The 21,056-nt window shown below is 41.7% G+C and overlaps 2 protein-coding genes across 3 annotated transcripts; both read right to left on the minus strand.

Moving 5' to 3' along the window:
* Positions 1–572: 572 nt before the first annotated feature.
* On the minus strand, positions 573–4,669 carry si:ch211-145o7.3 (forkhead box protein N2). Its single transcript, XM_066649919.1, has 5 exons — positions 4,531–4,669; positions 3,110–3,722; positions 2,884–3,005; positions 2,700–2,755; positions 573–2,226 (listed from the first exon to the last, which is right to left on the minus strand). The coding sequence occupies exons 2-5, from the start codon at positions 3,674–3,676 to the stop codon at positions 1,928–1,930; spliced, it is 1,044 nt and encodes a 347-aa protein (XP_066506016.1). The 5' UTR covers positions 3,677–3,722; positions 4,531–4,669; the 3' UTR covers positions 573–1,927.
* A 5,010-nt stretch (positions 4,670–9,679) lies between these two features.
* On the minus strand, positions 9,680–15,278 carry yif1a (Yip1 interacting factor homolog A (S. cerevisiae)). Of its 2 annotated transcripts, none has more exons than XM_066649235.1 (9): positions 15,083–15,194; positions 14,837–14,878; positions 14,103–14,347; positions 13,862–13,966; positions 13,475–13,553; positions 12,693–12,750; positions 12,052–12,207; positions 11,820–11,913; positions 9,680–10,496 (listed from the first exon to the last, which is right to left on the minus strand). In XM_066649235.1, the coding sequence occupies exons 2-9, from the start codon at positions 14,865–14,867 to the stop codon at positions 10,338–10,340; spliced, it is 927 nt and encodes a 308-aa protein (XP_066505332.1). In that variant the 5' UTR covers positions 14,868–14,878; positions 15,083–15,194; the 3' UTR covers positions 9,680–10,337. The 2 variants fall into 2 exon arrangements, with proteins under 2 accessions (XP_066505332.1, XP_066505331.1); XM_066649234.1 differs by lacking the exon at positions 15,083–15,194 and adding an exon at positions 15,220–15,278 and having other exon boundaries at positions 9,681–10,496.
* Positions 15,279–21,056: the final 5,778 nt, after the last annotated feature.

The raw sequence follows: 21,056 nt of genomic DNA on the forward strand, positions 1-21,056 counted from the left end.
ATAATTAAACGAGGCAAACTGCAAATTTCAATAGAGAACGACAAAAACACAGAAATACATACAATAACATTTGTAGAAGTTTTATCAGTTTTATATTTTATATTTTTAAATTAGATGTAATTCTGGGAGCTGCAGAAGGTTTTACAACAAACCAGACAAGAATGATTATGTTTCAGCCAGTTTCACAAGCTCTATATTGTTTTACATTAGTTTAAAATGCGCTCTTTAGTGCGAATCGTCCTCCATCCAAAAGAACCGACACAAGTGATTCATTTGCGAAAGACACATGACTACAGACTGTACACATTTCAGAGTAAGTATAGCCATGTCTCTGGAGCAGTACATAACATAGCCAAGTCTTTGCTTTACTCTATAGGACATTTTTTGTAGGTTTTAATGGCTGTATAGTTTTTCTGTCTGTTCAAAAAGCTTAAGGTGCAAGTTAGAGTGAAAAAGTATGAGTAAACAGTGTTTTTTATTATTACTTATAAAGATCTGCCAGCCCTTAGGGAGTGTCTGTGTGCATGCCACAATGAGTCATTCATGGAAGAAATGAACAGTTTTGCAAAAATAAGCTGCACACACAGTCTTGTAAGAAAGAAAAGCGGGGGCATAGTATGTTAAGAAGAGCTTTTAAAATGCACACTTGCAAAATTAAACAAGTAGTTTTCACTTCAGAATTTTATTGCCAAGTGCATTCATAACATATACACACAGTGGGGGCAATTCTATTCAAACTGCTGAACACACTTTTAAGCAGTTGATTCAAACAAACAGAAAGAATATGGTGCACTTTGAAAAAATGTTAGGAAATATTTTACCTGCACCATGTTAATAATCAGCAAGAAACTAAGACGTTACATGTTCTATGCACATATTAAACAAGATGTGGAACCAATGGCAGTTTCAAAAACAACCTGTGAATATAAAACATTATGTGCATGGTGTTTACCATCCATAATTACGAATCAGAATCCATATTTTAAAATTATATTGATGAACTTGACCTTGGAAGTGCACTATGCTGTCGAAAATAATCAGTGCTCTTTTAAAAGTGGGTGGTCCAGTCAGAACAATGCAAAACTATGCATCTGTCTGCTTAATAAAAACATTATGAATGTGTACTAAGCTAGTGTGCTGCAGTTTAGGGGCAGCAGGACTAGTATACTACAGTTGTTCCTTAATTGTTAGTCTGACAAAATATAGAATATTGCTGTATTTTTGCACATTTAATTGTACTGTATATAACAGCTTGCTCTCTCTGTCAGTCTTGAGTCCTCTAAAAGGAATTTTGGTCTCCTTTTTATTTTCCATTTGTGCAAGTGGGCATGCTGCCTACACACACAGTACAGTCAAATACATGAATTCTCCTAATTCTAATGGTATTAGAAACATCCCATTTTTATTTGGTTACAACTGCAGATGTAGTGCATACCATCAATCAATAGCATATATGCTACCGGGAAAAAAAGTATAAACAATTTTGCAATAATATTTTGATCAATAGGCTTGCGCTTAAATTCAAATGACATGTGTTTCAAAGATAAATACAACCAGTAAAACTGACAGATATGTGTGAAATAATTTCCAAAATAATACATCAGTGGCTTTATGTTTCATGCTGAAAATAAAACTTCATCCAGGCAAAGGTGCCTACTTCTTAAAAAGTATCATTAATAAACACTTTTTGGTCTCCGCAGAATATTTTGTGTTGCTTTATAATTTTAATATCTTCATTATTGTTATAAACTGGATAAGAGTAAAAAAATAAGGAAACCCTCCCATGGCATGTCCAAACATCTGTCAGGTATTTAAACATTTCAGGCAGTTTACTTAGAAAAGTAGTACGTCAAGCAATGGAAATTACAGGATGACTGTGTCTATGATCTCTGCATCAAGATGTTTGTACTTATCTTACAGCACAGCATCAGTGACTTCCTCCTGCCAGGTCTAGCAGAGATCCTGCTGCTTCTTGGGCCTCAGCATCAAGTTGTAGTATCTCAACAGTTTCCAAATCTAGCTCTGAATCTCCTGGTAGGACTAAGTACTGGTATTGCTGACACTGATAATAGTGGAACTCAATGTAGCCACTGTCAGCGAGTGGGTCTTTCTCCTCGCAGCTTTCCTCTGTGAGCTCTATAGACTCTATGGCAACCAGCTCCTCGTGGTCAGGGATCAAAGAACATGGCGGGTTTGAGGATGGAGTTGGGTTATTTGAATCCAAGTCTGTAAAATAAGAGAGCAGAAGATTTATACATCTGCACCAGAACTGCAACAAATGCTCCTCTCACATTCACTTTTTTCTTAGATTACGTCAAGCCTGAATAAAGATGAAAGGCCATGAAAAGCCGCTTTCCAGAAGTATCAGTCTCAGTGCAGCCAGCTGTTTCTATAGTGTAATGGTGGCATGAAAGAGGAATGCACACACAGACACAGGGTTTAAAATACACTTTACATAAGCGATGTGCTAAAAAAGACAGACATAAAGAGGCTGGCCATCATGTCATTGTGGCTATAGGTTGCCACGGTAATGCCAGGTTGTTGTCAAGGCAACAGCACACAAACACCAGATTTGTAAAAAGTGGAAAAGCGAAGGCCAGCGAAGTAAAGGTAAAAAAAAACACTACCTATAAACATTTTGCTATACTGGCAAATTCACTTTAGTTTCTACTGGTTATTATTCATCAGAAATATCTAACCTGAAACTTCTGCAGTGTCTCCTACAGCAATCTGTCCATATGTAGCTGCCTCCAACCTGTTCCAGAGACAAACAGTCATGAGACAAGTACAATGTAATGAAGCACAATCATTCATGCTTACTCTGACAATATTTTGCATGTATTCAATAGAGTAGTATTTAAAATATAGCTAATGTATACTCACAATGCACGATTGTTCAGCAAATTGCTGTTGTTGCTGTGGCAATAATGAGTTTTTTTAAGCACCTCCAAAAGAGTTGGTCGATATTCTGGGCAAACGCACCACAGTGAGCCCTTTCCAACCGACTAAGATTGAAAGACACAGATTTATGATTAAGACAATTTTAACAGACGTGCATTATTAATTCAACAAGCAAGCTGAACTAAACTTGAAATTGAAGCAGACGCACTTGACTCTTGTCTCTGTGTATCCTCCTAAAGCTTTTGCTCAAGGAGAGGTTGTGTCTGACTGAGTTTCTCCAACCACTCGGAGCTGTACTGTAGTAGGGGAAGTTATTGACGATCCACTCGTAGATGCTTTTCACAGGAAGCCTTTTATCTGGGGAGTCTTCAATCGCCATGAAGATGAGACTGCTGAAAGAAAATGGAGGCTTGGCAGGGGAAGGAGGTAGTTTGGGATAGGGAAGTGGGTCCAGTGTCTCTAAACAAGGCAGTTTGGGCATTTTAGGCAAAGGCTGCAGAGATAGCAGGTTCCTTTCATGCAGCCAGTTGAGGCAGGTTAGGTCATCCTGATCAGACAGTGTTGAGGGGCTGAGGCAGTGTGGGTTAAACCCTCCAGAGGACTGATGGGGCAACAGGGAGGGAGACACAGACGGAGCTGGAGGTGAGAGAGGGAGTGAGACATGGGCAGTAGCTGAGGGCAGAGAAAGAGATGGAGACAGAGAAAGTGCTTTGGAGGGATTTGTTGGTGAATGTAGAGGGGAAGAAGATGGCAGTGTGTTTGTGTTGTTCTCCATCTCTCACCAAACTCAGGGACACAGGAACACACATTCAGACGCTGGCCTGTTAGGGGGGAAAAAAAGAAAAAGCTTAAAGAGGCAAAAAAAAAAAAAAAAAAAGAGCATGTTTGTCAGGTAATACAGTCTGCGTTTGGGATTTAAGGAAATGTTTAAATGTTCTCTCTCTATCACTCAGCACATATTCCAACCAAGATCATCTCCATAAGCATTTTCCATAAGCTCTGCTCACTTTTAAGGAGATTTTTCCTAAACCGGAAACCGGAAAATCTAGTTCTTGAAATTATTTTGTTATTGCACATGCTTGCAATAGATATGATAGTTACATTTATCTTTTGACCAGAGTGCCCTTTAATTAATCAGCCACTAAAATCCTGCAAAGGAAGTAAATCATGTGTTTAGTCAAATATAATTAGGTTTTAATGGACTGCGCAAGACAACAGTATGCCTATGCTTATGTTTATAAGACTACCACATGAAATTATAATAGTAAGAGGATCATATTAAGAAAAATTCACAGAATCCACAGTAAAGGCAACCTTTTTTATCCATCCCTTCTCAGAAACAGTCAGCAAGTTAGTCAATAATTGAGCAAGTTAGTGAACCAAAACCCTCCACAGTCTGGGGGACAGAGGGTGAGACCAAAAAATGAGAAATATTAGCCTAATAAAAATTATAAAAAAAAAAAGCTATGAGAATGCATGTATCCAAACACAGTTGTAAAAGTGAAGCCACATGGTGCATGCACCTGAGAAAATGGCGCTAGAATATTAAGTTACATTTACAACAATTAGCTCCTCACTCCTGAGCCTTTCATGTCAAGAATTAAACAGCGCTAAGCTTCAGAAACTTACCTCAGCAAATAACTTGGAGTCTGTACAAAAGGTGCCAGCAATGTTTGTCTAAACCTATAAGATATAGTACCAATAAGCAGGAGAAATGTTAAAAATGACAGTCAAATAAGTGCCACTTATCGAATTACGCTCTCTCTCTCCGTCCTGTCCTTTCTCACGTTTCCTTGGAAACCAAAAAGACGCTTTGCAGCCGGCGGCGCGCCTCAAGTGCGACCCTTTCTTAAAGGGGAAGTCCCCTTAATTTTTCAAACGGTAGAGCTCCTCCAGTAAATATATTTTTTTTGTTTGTTTGTTTGATAATGAGTATCATGAGGGAAATAAACAGTCATTGTTGAGCATTTCTGTTTGTAAACTATAGTGCAAATATAAATTCTTACAGCCAGGATTTCTTATGTAATAAATTTTAAAAAAACAATCCCATCTTCTTGCAGGGTGTCTCTTTGAAGCATCAGGCATTTCTCGAAATGGTAACCGGCAACAGAGGTCAAGACTAATTTCATATTCATACAGCCACACCTACAGAATGAAGGTGTAAATGTAGTGTGCCCCTTTATGGCATTGTTTTTTTGTTTGTTTGTTTTTGTTTTTATTAAATTATGGACATGTAATCATTCTGAAAATAAACATTTTAATTTATTCTATCAATCACCAGGGAAGGATTAAAAAAAGTAATGAAATGCTAACTTATTTTATTTTGTACAGAGACAGTAGCTCATTTATTTACACACACACACACATATACAGGGGTTGGACAATGAAACTGAAACACCTGGTTTTAGATCACAGTAATTTATTAGTATGGTGTAGGGCCTCCTTTTGTGGCCAATACAGCATCAGTTTGTCTTGGGAATGACATACACAAGTCCTGCACAGTGGTCAGAGGGATTTGAAGCCATTCTTCTTGCAGGATAGTGGCCAGGTCTCTACGTGATGCTGGTGGAGGAAAACGTTTCCTGACTCCATCCATCCATCCATCCATCCATCGCTTATCCGGGTCCGGGTCGCGGGGGAAGCAGTCGGAGCAAAGAAACCCAGACCTCCCTCTCCCCAGCCACCGACTCTAGCTCCTCCGGGGGTATACCGAGGCGTTCCCAGGCCAGTCGAGACATATAGTCTCTCCAGCGTGTTCTTGGTCTGCCCCGGGGCCTCCTCCCCGTTGGACATGCCCGGAACACCTCTCCAGGAAGGCGTCCAGGAGGCATCCGAACCAGATGCCCGAACCATCTCAGCTGGCTCCTTTCGACGTGGAGGAGCAGCGGCTCCACTCCGAGTCTCTCCCGGATGTCCGAGCTCCTAACCCTGTCTCTAAGGGAGAGTCCAGACATCCTGCGGAGAAAACTCATTTCAGCCGCTTGTACCCGCGATCTCGTTCTTTCGGTCACTACCCAAAGCTCGTGACCATAGGTGAGGGTTGGGACGTAGATTGAACGGTAAATCGAGAGCTTTGCTTTTCTGCTCAGCTCTCTCTTCACCACAACGGACCGGTACAGAGCCCGCATTACTGCTGACGCTGCACCGATCCGCCTGTCAATCTCACGCTCCATCTTTCCCTCACTCGTGAACAAGACCCCGAGGTATTTAAACTCCTCCACTTGAGGCAGGATCTCACTTCCAACCTGGAGAGAGCACTCCACCCTTTTCCGGCTGAGTACCATGGACTCGGACTTGGAGGTGCTGATCCTCATCCCTACCGCTTCACACTCGGCTGCAAACTGGTCCAGCAAGAGCTGGAGGTCCCGGCTCGATGAAGCCAACAAGACCACATCATCTGCAAAAAGCAGACATGGAATCCTGAGACCACCAAACCGGACACCCTCCGCCACTTGGCTACGCCGAGAAATTCTGTCCATAAAAATTATGAACAGAACCGGTGACAACGGGCAGCCCTGACGGAGTCCAACTCTGACTGGAAACCAGTCAGATTTACTGCCAGCCATACGAACCAGACTCCTGCTCTGTTTGTACAGGGACTGGATAGCTCGTAACAAAGAGCCCAGTACCCCATACTCCCTGAGCACCCCCCACAGAATACCCCGAGGGACACGGTCGAATGCCTTCTCCAGATCCACAAAACACATGTAGACTGGTTGAGCAAACTCCCATGCACCCTCCAGGATCCTAGCGAGGGTAAAGAGCTGGTCCTGTGTTCCACGACCGGGGCGGAATCCGCATTGTTCCTCCTGGATCCGAGGTTCAACTATCAGTCGGACTCTCTTCTCCAGTACCCCCGCATAGACCTTACCGGGGAGGCTGAGGAGTGTGATCCCCCTATAGTTGGAACACACCCTCCGATCCCCCTTTTTGAAAAGGGGAACCACCACCCCAGTCTGCCAGTCCAGAGGCACTGCCCCCGATGTCCACGCGATGTTGCAAAGACGTGTCAACCAGGACAGCCCCACAACATCCAGAGCCTTGAGGAACCCGGGGTGAACCTCATCCACCCCCGGGGCCCTACCGCCAAGGAGTTTCCCTACCACCTTGGCCACTTCAGCCCCAGTGATAGACGAGCCCCCCCCGGGGTCCCCAAGCTCTGCTTCCTCTGCGGAAGACGTGCTGGTGGGATTGAGAAGATCCTCGAAGTATTCCTTCCACCGTCTGATGACGTCCCCAGTCGAGGTCAACAGTTCCCCACCCCCACCATATACAGTGTTGGTGGAAAACTGCTTTCCCCTCCTGAGTCGCCTGACGGTTTGCCAGAAACTTCTTGGAGCCGACCGAAAGTCGTTTTCCATGTTCTCACCAAGCTCCTCCCACACCCGAGTTTTTGCCTCAGCGACTGCCGAGGCCGCAAGCCGCTTGGCTCCCCGGTACCTGTCGGCTGCCTCCGGAGTCCCCTGAGCCAACCAGGCTTGATAGGACTCTTTCTTCAGCTTGATAGCCCCCCTCACCCGGGGTGTCCACCACCGAGTGCGGGGATTGCCACCCCGACAGGCACCGACAACCTTGCAGCCACAGCTCCGTTCAGCCGCCTCAACAATGGAGGTCCGGAACATGGCCCACTCGGACTCAATGTCACCAGCCTCCCCCGGGATGCAGTCGAAGCTCTGCCGGATGTGGGAGTTGAAGATCTTTCTGACAGGTTCCTCTGCCAAACGTTCCCAGCAAACCCTCAGCACACGTTTGGGCCTGCCAGGTCTGTCCGGCATCCTCCCCCGCCATCTGATCCAACTCACCACAAGGTGGTGATCAGTTGACAGCTCAGCGCCTCTCTTCACCCGAGTGTCCAGAACATATGGCCGCAGGTCAGATGATACGACTATAAAGTCGATCATCGAAATGCGGCCTAGGGTGTCCTGATGCCAGGTGTACTTGTGGACACCCTTATGTTCGAACATGGTGTTCGTAATGGACAAACTGTGACGAGCACAGAAATCCAATAACTGAACACCACTCGGGTTCAGATCAGCGGGGCCGTTCCTCCCAATCACGCCCCTCCAGGTCTCACTGTCATTACCCACGTGAGCGTTGAAGTCCCCCAGCAGAACAATGGAGTCCCCAGAATGAGTGTTCTCCAGCACTCCCTCTAGGGTCCCCAAGAAGGCATGGTACTCTGAACTGCTGTTCGGTGCATAAGCACAAACAACAGTCAGAGCCCTTTCCCCAACCCGAAGGCGCAGGGAAATTACCCTCTCGTCCACTGGGGTAAACCCCAACGTACAGGCGCTAAGCTGGGGGGCTATGAGTAAGCCCACACCTGCCTTACGCCTCTCACCCTGGGCAACTCCAGAGTGAAAGAGCATCCAGCCCCTCTCAAGGAGATTGGTTCCAGAGCCCATACTGTGTGTCGAGGTGAGCCCAACTATATCTAGCCGGTACCTCTCAACCTCGCGCACCAGCTCAGGCTCTTTTCCCACCAGAGAGGTTACGTTCCATGTTCCAAAAGCCAGTTTCAGTAACCGAGGATCAGAACGCCAGGGCCCCCGACCCCGACCGCCACCCGATCCACAATGCACCAGACCCGGATTACTACCTCTCCCACAGGTGGTGGGCCCATGGGAGAGTGGACCCATGTATTTCCTTCGGGCTAAGCCCGGCCGGACCCCATAGGTGAAAGTCCGGCCACCAGGCGCTCGCCAAGGAGCCCCTCCCCCAGGCCTGGCTCCAGGGTGAGGCCCCGGTAACCCTGCTCCGGGCAAGGGAGGCTGTGTCCTCGTTGTTATCTTATTCATCCATGTCTTTATGGATCACTCTTTGTCTGGCCCATCACCTAGGACCAATTTGCCTTGGGAGACCCTACCAGGGGCTATTGCCCCCGACAACATAGCTCCTAGGCTCACGCAGGCACGCAAACCCCTCCACCACGTTAAGGTGGTGATCCAAGGAGGAGGTTTCCTGACTCGTTCCTCCAAAACACCCCAAAGTGGCTCAATAATATTTAGATCTGGTGACTGTGCAGGCCATGGGAGATGTTCAACTTCACTTTCATGTTCATCAAACCAATCTTTCACCAGTCTTGCTGTGTGTATTGGTGCATTGTTGTCCCGATACATGGCACCACCTTCAGGACACAATGTTTGAACCATTCGGTAGTCCTTGGCAGTGACGCGCCCATCTAGCACAAGTATTGGGGCCAAGGGAATGCCATGATATGGAAGCCCAAACCATCACTGATCCACCGCCATGCTTCACTCTGGGCATGCAACAGTCTGGGTGGTATGCTTCTTTGGGGCTTCTCCACAACGTAAATCTCCCGGATGTGTGGAAAACAGTAAAGGTGGACTCATCAGAGAACAATACATGTTTCACATTGTCCACAGCCCAAGACAGCTTCCTCTTGCATCCACAGTGAATCCTGTTGGATGTGTTTCGTCCTTCTTGGTGGTACGCTGACATTACCCTGGATACCGTGGCTCTTGATACATCACAAAGACTTGCTGTCTTGGTCACAGATGCGCCAGCAAGACGTGCACCAACAGTTTGTCCTCTTTTGAACTCTGGTGTGTCACCCATAATGTTGTGTGCATTGCAGTATTTTGAGCAAAACTGTGCTCTTACCCTCTGCTAATTAACCCTTCACACTCACATTGTCCAACCCCTGTATATAAGTCATCCTGGACCTCATGAGACAAACTGAGCACAGAGAATAGATTATTATTACAAACTTCATAAAGTAGCCAATGGATTTATATATTTTTATTTTAAGAGGGGAATGAATTGTGTAAAGTGAGAACAAAAAAAAATCTATACTCATAATTTGAAAGTTAATTAAAATTCAGACCATTTATTTTACTACAAGGAAAAGGGTGTTTTTGTTCATGCACAGATAAATAGAAAAGAGGGACACGGATTCAGAAAAATGTGTTTAGCACTATTACCATTTACCACACAAAGTCACACTGGGCTTATTGAGCAAACTTCAAAATATAAAAATCACAGATTTATATGTTCTACACATTTTTATCTCTGGGGAAAAATTAAGCTGATATTTGTGCCAACTTAGAAGAAAGGTGACACTCTACACTGTCACAAGCAGAACTTTATACAACAACTTCTGTCCAGTGACTTTGAAGGCAGTGGCAGAAAAAGGAGTCAATAACACTTAAGGAAAAAAATCCAAATCTGAATCTTTGGTCAACATGTTTGTCATTCTTTCAGATGTGTTGGACCATAATCAGCCACCTTCCATGAAAGTGTGTGAAGGAATCAACTGGTATGACCTTAAAGTCAAGCACACATCAAGGATGGTTGTTGGCAGGCCACATTTTCTTTAGCATTGGCAAAAAATTAAGGAGTGATCACATTTGCGCCAACACTGCTTTCTGTGTTATTTTAAAGTTCTTTTCTTCCATGGGAAACATTGCTACTGGTCATCTGACCAAATGAGCAGTGAGCCAGTAAATGATGATTGGCTGAAAGGCAGCAGAGGCGACGGTAATGTACAAGCGGAATCGGGGTTTAGCACTTGCTCCAGCACCCATTGAATCAGCGGACAGTGACGAAAGTATCTTCATTTTGAGAGAACGGACCTGAAAACAAATATTAGACAAATTACTGGGTTGTTTGTGTACAGAGTGTATTCACACTCATTTAGATTTCTATATATTCTGAAAAAACATCAGCATGAACGGAAGTTTAGCAGGCTGACAATTCTCCACAACAGGATAGCATTAGTCACCAAATAGGTTTTGGTCCTTTATGAGAGCTGTGCTTGGCATCCATAGCATTCTAAATTTTAATGGACTTTCTGCAGTTTTCAACTATAAAATACTAATGCTGTGTAATATGTTTGTAATTTTTCCATCAGTTATAAGTTGGCTTGTCTTTAAAGCTATGTACACATTACCAGGCCTAATGTGAATTAAATCTGATCTTTTCAGGTCTGTGTGGACAAATAAAACTGACTTGCATCTGATTTGACATGTGGCCCTTGATCAGATACATATCCAATTTGTGGGAATGTGACATGAATGTGAGTGTTCCAATCAGATTTCCTTTCCGCGTTCACATCAACCAGCACTAGCAGCGGAAAACAACAGTGGAGAAGAGGCTCGAGCAGCATCCCAAATAGCACTGAATATAGTGCACTATACTACATACAATGCATTATATGAGTGCAGAAACCACTAATATATGACCTACAATGTGCACTACAAAGTGTGTAAGAAGACATTTGGGATTTAGCTGATTTCTCACTGCAGCACTAAAAGTAAACCAGCTGGCTTTTATAACGTTCTAGTTCTAGTGCTTGTCATCTATTTGCCATTCTTTCAAACCAATTACAATGCACACATTAGCTACTTACATGTATTTTTACAGTTTTAAAACAATGAGTGATCTCATAAATATGATGTTTTTGTTTATTGGTGAAAGGATAGTTTTAGAGCCAGATTTGTTCACTTTAAAGACAGATACAGGCCACTTACATTTATTAATATGGACCGTCAAATTCAATTCGGCTTGTAAAGTGAACATAGCCTAATCTGTTCAACATTTTAATTGCAGGTCATTTTATTTAAAATTTTCCACGAAAATATGTACGAGACTTTACTGCACTTTATATTTAGAAAGGCTGTTTAGCATATCAAAGGCAACATTACTTTAAATAAGTAAATAACCCTCAATGTAAAATGTTGAAACAAACCTTTTGAAGCATTACGTTCATTTGTTTAAAACAAACAAACAAAGAAAGAAACAAAAAACCTTTAAATAGAGATGTAGAATGTTACAGAATATTTTCAATAAATACATAAAATATAAATTAAATAAACTGGCATATATTTTACCCTTTTGATGTCTTGCATGGAGCAAGTCAATATCAAATCAAATCAATATACAAACTCAGTACTTACTATGAAAAACATGAGTGCACAAGAAGACCAGGCTAGAGCGACATAGTAGCCATCATTTCCGAAGATCAACCCACACATGACAGTAAATATCATCCTGAAAAACCAAAAGCATTTCACTTAAAATATAATACAAACATGCAGTATATAAGACAAATGGCACAGAATGACAATTAAAATATTATATACCTTTCTAAAACTCAAGTGAAAAAAAAAAAGACAAAATAAAACATACCCAACATATTTGTATCCACTGTAAGCTACAAGGTCAAAGGTAGAAAGATCTGTGTGCACTGTGAGCAGATAAAGGCTCAGCAACATTACAAGAACCTCAATGACGACCCAAACCAGTGCTGTGCTCGCACACATACCCAGAACCTCAGGACTGAACCTATAAATGTAGACAGACCACAGAAAAATGCAGAGTTAGAGAACTTACAAAACAATTCTGACACGCAATAATGTGTAGCTAAACAGATCAGTTGTATCCCAAAAAGAAAAAAATAAATATTTTAAAAAATAATAATTTTATAAATGTATATATGTGTAAAACTCCACACATTAAACATATTGAACATATTTAGCACTTCTAGTTAAGAAAGTCAGATGAATGTTAGATTTGACAGACATTACAAATTATTTTCCAGTAACATATTATTATGCTCCAGGAATGCAGAATGCTAAGCCACTTTTTAAAAAATGATTCAATTTACTGCATCCTCAAATAATAAAGTATATATTTTGCTACAATGCTGGTTCTCTACATGCATCAGCACTGACTTTGGCAGCTATGCACATGAAAATATATCAGCTATGGTTTGACATGTCTTATCTAGTCATTTTTGTGTTGTCTGATGTTGATGCAAAATCATTTACCGTTTCTGTATTCCTAAAGCCATTCCGGCCAGCAGAATATAGGTGATGAAAGCCATCGCTGAAAAAATAAAATAAAATTAAAAAAAAGAAAAGCTCTGTAAATATCTATGCTATTGTTCTGCAGATATTTGAAGTTGTGTTGTAATCCTGTTGTGTGTCATGTCTTTATAAGCACATCTCTAACAGGAAATCTCATTTTTTTATTTAAAAACAAATCATAACAAACATGGTAAATAAAAATGTTCCAAAGCAAACGTGCATATTTCCTTTCAATTATGAAGTCACCATGCTGAAATATGAATAGTGCTTCACACAAGCTAACACTGCCACTGCAAGACAAAACAGAACTTTTATGGTAAACTAGAGTTTAAGTACCTGGTGCTGGCATTTAATAGCAACAGAAGTTCAGTAACATATTTTTTAAAACCAAGTTCCAAGAGTATGCTAAGAAATGTAATAATTCTGAGAATCCGGGTTATCCTGACATAGTAATATCCAAGCTATATGGTCATTTTATGACAGCATGTCCTGTTAAATCGCTAATTTCATATTTAATAGAAAGGTTATTGAGATTTTGCTTCTGTGAAATATTAATGTTTTCATTTATCTCAGGTAAAATAAAAACAATCCAAACAGCATCTTTGGCATCGTTCCATACCGTCGGATGACACTTATTCAAAATCTGTGATGACTCATGTCAAACCACCCTTCTTTCAGGTCATCAGAAAAGTAACTACATTACATTACATGTACGTACTGAATAAACAATGAACATTATTTACTAGGTATGTAGAGATCTGGAGCATTGACATCATGCCGAGGGGTGAGTGGAGTGTCTCTGTGGTAACGGACTTCCCAGTCCTAAAAGACATCAGAGCAGATAATAGGAGATATGTTGTTACTGTACTGTAATATTATCTGACATTTATCAGGTCAGTGTACATCGTGTACGTAAATATTAAACTAAACCTACATGTAACAAGGCAAGAGAGTTGTAGTAATGCATAACAGATGGTGTATAAGAGGACAGCATGTAATATCTGCTTCTATTTAATTGCAAAAACAAAAATATTGGTTAAATAAAAATACTCTATTTTATCTAAAATAACTTTATAATGAGATCACGGATGTAAATCTTTCCAATGATATTTTCCTGTTAATATTACTACCTGATGTGTGTAAGGGAACATGAGAAGCATCAGTTTCTTCATGACATATTTAGTGTCAACTGCAAAAAAATACTTCAATTTGTTCACCGACATGAACCGACTGATCTGTAGATGACAGAAACGCACAGCTAATTGAAGTACATTTATATATTTAAAAAAAAACAACAAAATACGAAGCACTTAAATTACATGGGGATATGTAACAACTATATCATTTTTCATTATCATTTGAACAAACCACCTCTTTGTTCATCATATCCTTTCCTTGGTTGGCGAGTGACGAGCCATACATCATAGCCGCGCTGGCCATGGGATCTGTGAAGAGGTTGTTCACTCCAGCGGGTCCTTGGCTTCCTGCTGATGCACTTCCCATGTTATAACCTGATTCATAGTAATTCTGACTGTTCATGGGGGGCACCCCAGAACTGGTGTCTTCAAAAAGAAGAGGGCCCCCTGAAGGAGGAGCTGCACGAGCTCTGGGTTTTGCTGTGTGAAATGCATTTTTACAAAGATGAATAACAACACACTTAGCAGAAGTGGGCAAATTCAAAAATATTATTTATTTATGGCATTGAAGAGAAATACCTCAACAAATCAAATTAAAATGCATATTGCCTTAAAAGTAACTTGGATGTAATACTGTATGTGAAATGTTGAATATAAATCACTGTATAGAGACTCTGTAGCCACTTTTTTAATGCTGATGCCACCTTTATAAAGTGACCCTCCTAGTGTCATGAATTTTGTAGTATGTAAACGTCTCTACATCATGATATATTTTTGCCAAGTCGTCCACCGCTATATATCAGCTAAAAAAGTTATATGTCGTGAGTTTTCATCTTCCGTGTCAGCTGACGTAAAACTGAGTCGTTTACATTTCTGACCTCTATCGGGTTATTCCAGATAAGGTCTCCAGAATCGTGTTCTTTCTGAGCAAAATAACAGTTAAATAAACAGCAAAGTTATCATACTTACTTGCCCGGTGTCCATGCTGTGGAAGGGCCATCGTTACTATTCCTTTATACAAAAAGAGATAATTGGGGTTAGACAGAATAATACAACAGAGTTCTGAATAATATTAACACCTAGTTTAAATATAAATCAAACTGCATAAACAGAGGAGCTGACTCTCTAATGCTGTTCTTAAGGATGCTGTTCCAGCTAACAGGCTAACGCTAAGCTACACTGTTATCTGGTCATTAACACACAGAACTAGCTGACCTCTTGCTTTTAAAGATGACACGGCCTACAAAAATCACTGTAAATGCGCCGTTTTAACGACGTACAATATAACATTCAGAAGGTTAAATGTGAGTTTCATATATTGCTAGTTAAGACAGCGGTAAACTTCTACTTACAGCTACGTATACAGCTTTAGACCCGCCTCCGCCGCCTCTGATTGGTTGACGGAAATGTGCCTGCGTGGCAGCAATGCACGACATCTAAATATCATTGATCGAAGCTTGACTCTGCGGAACCTAATTCTAAACGCTGATTGGTTTTTAGGCAGGTCAATCAAAAGGGGCGCATGGCTTCTGGAAAGCCAAGTTTTTGTTGTGATTTTGCTTTGAATAACTTATGGTGTATGGAGGTCTATTATGGAGAGAGATTAGTCTCATAATACTTTACAAATGCGTAAATGTTAATCCGTAAATTAAACACAAGTCACAAATATGTTTCATTATTCACCAATACATACATCCCAGTCTGTGTCTCACAGTCTGCAATTTGTACATAATTAAATTCATAAATACACCTTTTTGGTTTTCATAGATATATCACAATTTTATGCGAAAATAAATACATTTGTTTAAATTTAAATTGCATATATTTGTAAAGTCGAAGTCTCGAATTTAAAATGTATTTATAAATTGTTGACCGCGCTTTGTTAATTTCCTCTCGCGGGTTTTTGGATTTTGAAACTTTCCTTTCGCATTTCACCCGATCCACATACAAATGCAGCCTGATTCACAAATGTGGCCAGCAGGCGAACAACCTACCGCTAGGTGGCGCTGTTGTTCCCCCCAAGTGTTTCCTATTTCTGTCAGGGCGGTGGCGGCGCAGCAGGTAGTGTCGCAGTCACACAGCTCCAGGGGCCTGGAGGTTGTGGGTTCGATTCCCGCTCCGTGTGACTGTCTGTGAGGAGTTGGTGTGTTCTCCCCGTGTCCGCGTGGGTTTCCTCCGGGTGCTCCGGTTTCCTCCCACACTCCAAAAACACAAGGTGGATTGGTGACTCAAAAGTAGGTGTGTCTGTGAAGGACTGGCGCCCCCTCCAGGGTGTATTCCTGCCTTGCGCCCAATGATTCCAGGTAGGCTCTGGACCCACCGCGACCCTGAACTGGATAAGCACTTACAGATAATGAATGAATGAATGAATGAATATTTCTGTCAGGGCCGCAGCAAAACAACCCCCTGTAGGCGGGACTGTGACTCCATTGGCTGTTGTAAAGTTACTGTTTTGGAGATACATGTTTTTCTTTAGACAGAGATGATTGATATGGTATGGAGCCGATAAAATGGATAATAGTAGAAATATAGTATATAGTATAATATATAATATAATATAATAATAGTAGAAATATAATAATTTAGAAATATGAAGCTTACCTTTTCCAAGACCCATAAAAAAACATTTGGGAACCCCTATTATAGACTCATGATTTCTAAATAACAGTACATATGAGTGGGTAGAACTAGAACTACTTATAAATCCTTATGAACTACTCAATTTCTATAACTAAACAGTTAAAATGATGTATGAGTGTTGTGGATGCAAAATAATGTTAAAATTGTTAATATAATAATGGGATAAACCTAGTTTTCTCACTATTGGAAGCTGTGTTTTTTTTTTCTTTACCCCTGGGTTTGTTATCTGGGGTTGTTATCAAAGTCACGCATTTCCTCCTTCCACAGAAATGACTGAAATAGCCTGAAAAAATTAGATCACACATCACTGTAACTTTCATTCTCATATTTAAATATATGGCCTCATACAGCTGAGGGCTTGTAGATAAGTCTAGACTCACAATAATCCATCTGCAAGCCTGAATCTTACAAAACAACTTCAACATCCCCTCCACATGCTGTGCCTTATCCACGTGTTACGCAAGTTTACATCCTTTGTTTTTGTTGCCCTAGTAACCAAATACCTCTCTTGTGTGGCAGAAAAAAATAGTAAGACTGAAGGAAAAAGAGAGTTCTGAAAGTGAAAAAGAACTGTTGTAAAGTTTTAACCTTTCAGTGTACCTGAATGTAAGATTATCCATTATTGTAAAGTTAAGGTTTCCCCGAATGCCAACACACTCAATTAATTTCCTGTATGTCTTTGGCCGCTGCAGTTTCTATAGCTCATACTGGGAGATTCCTAAGTGTTATCAGGCCAGCTGACTTATAGCCCCTCCATCAGGTTCTGAGTCAACCCCAGGGCCTTCTCCTAGTTGGCTGGACCTGTGGGGTATCCTAATCAGATGGCCAAACCACCTCAAATGGTGAATATGAAGGAGCAGCAGTTGTACTTGTACCTCCTCCCAGATTACAGAGCTCCTCACCCAATCAAATCAAATCAAATCAAATCAAATCAAATGTATTTGTATAGCGCCTTTTACATCTGACGTTATCACAAAACAGCTTCACAGTTTCAGAACAGAACATTTAAATCAAAGCCCAATGCGAGCAAGCCGAAGGCGACAGTGGCAAGGAGAAACTCCCTCGAGGCTGGAGGAAGAAACCTTGGGAGGAACCAAGACTCACAAAGGGGACCCATCCTCCTCTGATCAAACTATAGATTGAATTTTAAATGATCACCAATGAAGTGTCATTATGCTACATAATAATAACAAGGTGAGCAGCTGGTCTGGTCTGGTCTGGTCTGGTCTCATGTGGTCTGGTCTGGTCTGGTCTGGTCTGGTCTGGTCTAGTCTGGTCTGGTCTGGTCTGGGCCACAGGAGAATCCAGCAAACAATTTTTCCAAGAGACAACAGTAGTCTCTGATCTTTCTGCTGACCGCTTTACACTCAGCTACAAAACATTCAAGTGTACACTGTAAGCTTTAGTCCACAGATGCCAGAAGGACAACCTCAGCTGCAAATAGCAGAGGTGACACCTCCAGACACCTTCCTGTCACAGAGTACACCCTGACATCCTGTCAAGATTGGAGAAAAAGCGCAGCCTTGATGGAGTCCAAAATACATACGGAACTAGCCTGACCTACTGCCGAGAACTCACATACTGAGAGTACAATGCCCAAGCAGAGCATCTCCTGAATATCTCAGGGAACACAATCATGTGTCTTCTCCAGAGCCACAAAACACAAAAAAATAAAATGGAATTTCCAACTAAGAATTGGAGGCCTTGCCCTAATATTCATTATTTCATTGTCTGGAATTGCTTATCCAGTTCAGGGTCATGGTTGGTCTTGAGCCTACCCAGAATCACTGGGCGCAAGGGGGCAACACACCCTGTACTGGGCACCAGTCGCAGGGCAACACACACTCACATATTCATTCACACCTGTGGATAATACTGAGTATCCAATACCCCTACCAACTTGTGTTTTGGGACTGCAGGAGGAAACTGGAGACCTGTCTCTCTATCTATCCATCTATGCTTCTTTTGTATTAGCGGAGTGTTCTAAATTTCTTGTGTCTAGGGGACTTTCAAGAACATGATTCAATACTTGAAAAATGTACTTATGCACAGTCAATGATCGACTTGATACGTGTATCACTTCTCAGTGGTGTATCATTGTTTATTTGTGTGTGTGTGTGTGTGTTACTAGTGTAAACTGTCAATATTCTGATATTATCTAGAGGTTTAGATAACTATATGCCATCAGGTCAGACCAAGACAGAACTGGATTATTTCAGCTTGCAGTGATGAAACAATTCCTCCTCAACTGGGTGTGTTTAATAAAGGGGAGTGCCTTAAAAACTATATCACATCATCGCTATGTTCCAGGTTGAGCCCTGCAGGTGGGAGGCACATTGCCAGGACTTCCGCCTCTCACACACAAACAATAATTTGTTTCTGTGTATTGTGCGGACATTAATTACATAGACTTAAATTCACTTTGTGGAGACTTACCCTATAATTAATAACCATAATAGGTACAAATCTAACCCTAACCTTTACCCATACCCTAACATTAACCCTAAACTAACGCTAAGATTAAAACATGTTTTCACCTTAAAATGTAATGATTTATGGAAAGGTGGTCAGCTGGTTCTCACCACAAGGATCTCCACAATTTAAGTGTGTAATCAGATTTGTGTTCCTACAATGTAAGCAAATCCTGGTAGATACAAACACACACACACACAATGAGAGAGAGCGAGAGAGAGAGCGAGAGAGAGAGAGAGAGAGAGAGAGAGAGAGAGAGAGAGAGAGAGAGAGAGAACCTGAGGCTTGCTGCGGCATGTTCCAAGCTGGAGGGAGTGCCTCTGCCGTTCTTTTCTTATTTTCTCCATAGATCTGCCTGAGTCTAGTCTCAGGCAGCATTTAACACTGGTGACGTCACCTTCACCTGTCACCTATTTTCTCACTCTCTGCCTTACACTGATTAGCAAAACACAATGAACCTGGAGAGGTTTGTTTAAATACTTAAAAGGTGATAAAAATGCTTTTTATCTCGATGAGGTAATAAGATATGTAAAAAATAAAAATAAAAGAGTATTACTAATAGCAGGTAGTGTCACAGTCTCACAGCTCCAGGGACCTGGAGGCTATGGGTTCAAGTCCCGCTCTGGTTAATTGTCTGTGAGGAGTTTGGTGTGTCCTCCATGTGGACATGTGGCTTTCCTCCAGGTGCTCCAGTTTCCTCCCACGGTCAAAAGTGTCCATAGGTGTGAGTGAATGTATGAGCGTGTGTCGCCCTGTAAAGAATGCGACCCTGAACTGGATAAGTGGTTACAGACAATGAATGAATGAATGATTAATCAAAACTGATAATCCTCCAAGTGAACTCACTCATAACAGGGTTGATATTTATGTGATTATCTCGGTCAAATATTTTGTGCAGGGAGCAGTATAAATTGAAACCGTGTTTAATGGGGGTCAGTGGTATATATTTTATAATGAACATTTTTTAATTTAAATTAGAATATTCATTAATTCATTAATTTATTATCTGTAACCCTTATCCAGTTCAGGGTCGCGGTGGGTCCAGAGCCTACCTGGAATCATTGGGCGCAAGGCGGGAATACACCCTGGAGGGGGCGCCAGTCCTTCACAGGGCAATACAGACACACAGATACACATTCACTCACACACTCACACCTACGGACACTTTTTGAGTCACCAATCCACCTACCAATGTTTGTTTTTGGACTGTGGGAGGAAACCGGAGCACCCGGAGGAAACCCACGCGGACACGGAGAGAACACACCACACTCCTCACAGACAGTCACCCGGAGGAAACCCACGCAGACACAGGGAGAACACACCACACTCCTCACAGACAGTCACCCGGAGGAAACCCACGCAGACACAGGGAGAACACACCACACTCCTCACAGACAGTCACCCGGAGGAAACCCACGCAGACACAGGGAGAAAACACCACACTCCTCACAGACAGTCACCCGGAGGAAACCCACGCAGACACAGGGAGAACACACTAACTCCTCAAAGACAGTCACCGGGAGCGGGAATCGAACCCACAACCTTTAGGTCCCTGGAGCTGTGTTAAATTAGAATATAGTGAAAATAACTCTTTTAATTTTTAATGTAAAAACCAAACAAACTATCATATATTTTATATTCAGTTCACATTAAGTGACATATGCATATTGAAATCCTGTATTTATGATTAATATACACATGTATACACTCAACACCACAAATGGTGACATGAAGGTAATTGGCTGCACTGCAGAGGAATAACTGATTACTGAGCAACTGTCCAGGTTTTTTTTTTTACTCTATAGGCTTCTGATATTGTCTGGGGGAAAATTATGTTGTATATATTAATTGTTAAAAGTAGCAGTACTACTACTGCTACTACTACTAATAATAATAATTAGGGAGTAAACAGTTTTCTCATATAAAAGATTGTTAAGACAATGCTAAACAATCTGTCACATGGTTCATGGACCGCGTTTATTCAGGACCCCGATGAGTCACGGCTGACGGGAAAGCGTTCAGCAAATGAATGGCAGCAGCTAGCAGCTGTTGATTGTCAGCTCTCTCTCTCTCTCTC

Source organism: Hoplias malabaricus, chromosome 17 (assembly GCF_029633855.1).
Source record: "Hoplias malabaricus isolate fHopMal1 chromosome 17, fHopMal1.hap1, whole genome shotgun sequence".
NCBI lineage: Eukaryota > Metazoa > Chordata > Actinopteri > Characiformes > Erythrinidae > Hoplias > Hoplias malabaricus.

What these genes read in the sequence shown, in the direction of transcription:
- yif1a (XM_066649235.1), bottom strand. Translation starts at nt 14,867, where the DNA reads ATGGCCCTTCCACAGCATGGACACCGGGCAA. An exon ending in GCTTTAGGAATACAGAAACG is followed by an intron (nt 12,208 to 12,692) that starts GTAAATGATTTT and finishes CTACATTTATAG; the next exon opens with GTTCAGTCCTGAGGTTCTGG. An exon ending in AGTGGATACAAATATGTTGG is followed by an intron (nt 11,914 to 12,051) that starts GTATGTTTTATT and finishes TTGGTTTTTCAG; the next exon opens with GATGATATTTACTGTCATGT.
- si:ch211-145o7.3 (XM_066649919.1), bottom strand. Translation starts at nt 3,676, where the DNA reads ATGGAGAACAACACAAACACACTGCCATCTTCTTCCCCTCTACATTCA. An exon ending in TACACAGAGACAAGAGTCAA is followed by an intron (nt 3,006 to 3,109) that starts GTGCGTCTGCTT and finishes TTTCAATCTTAG; the next exon opens with TCGGTTGGAAAGGGCTCACT. An exon ending in TTGCTGAACAATCGTGCATT is followed by an intron (nt 2,756 to 2,883) that starts GTGAGTATACAT and finishes TCTCTGGAACAG; the next exon opens with GTTGGAGGCAGCTACATATG.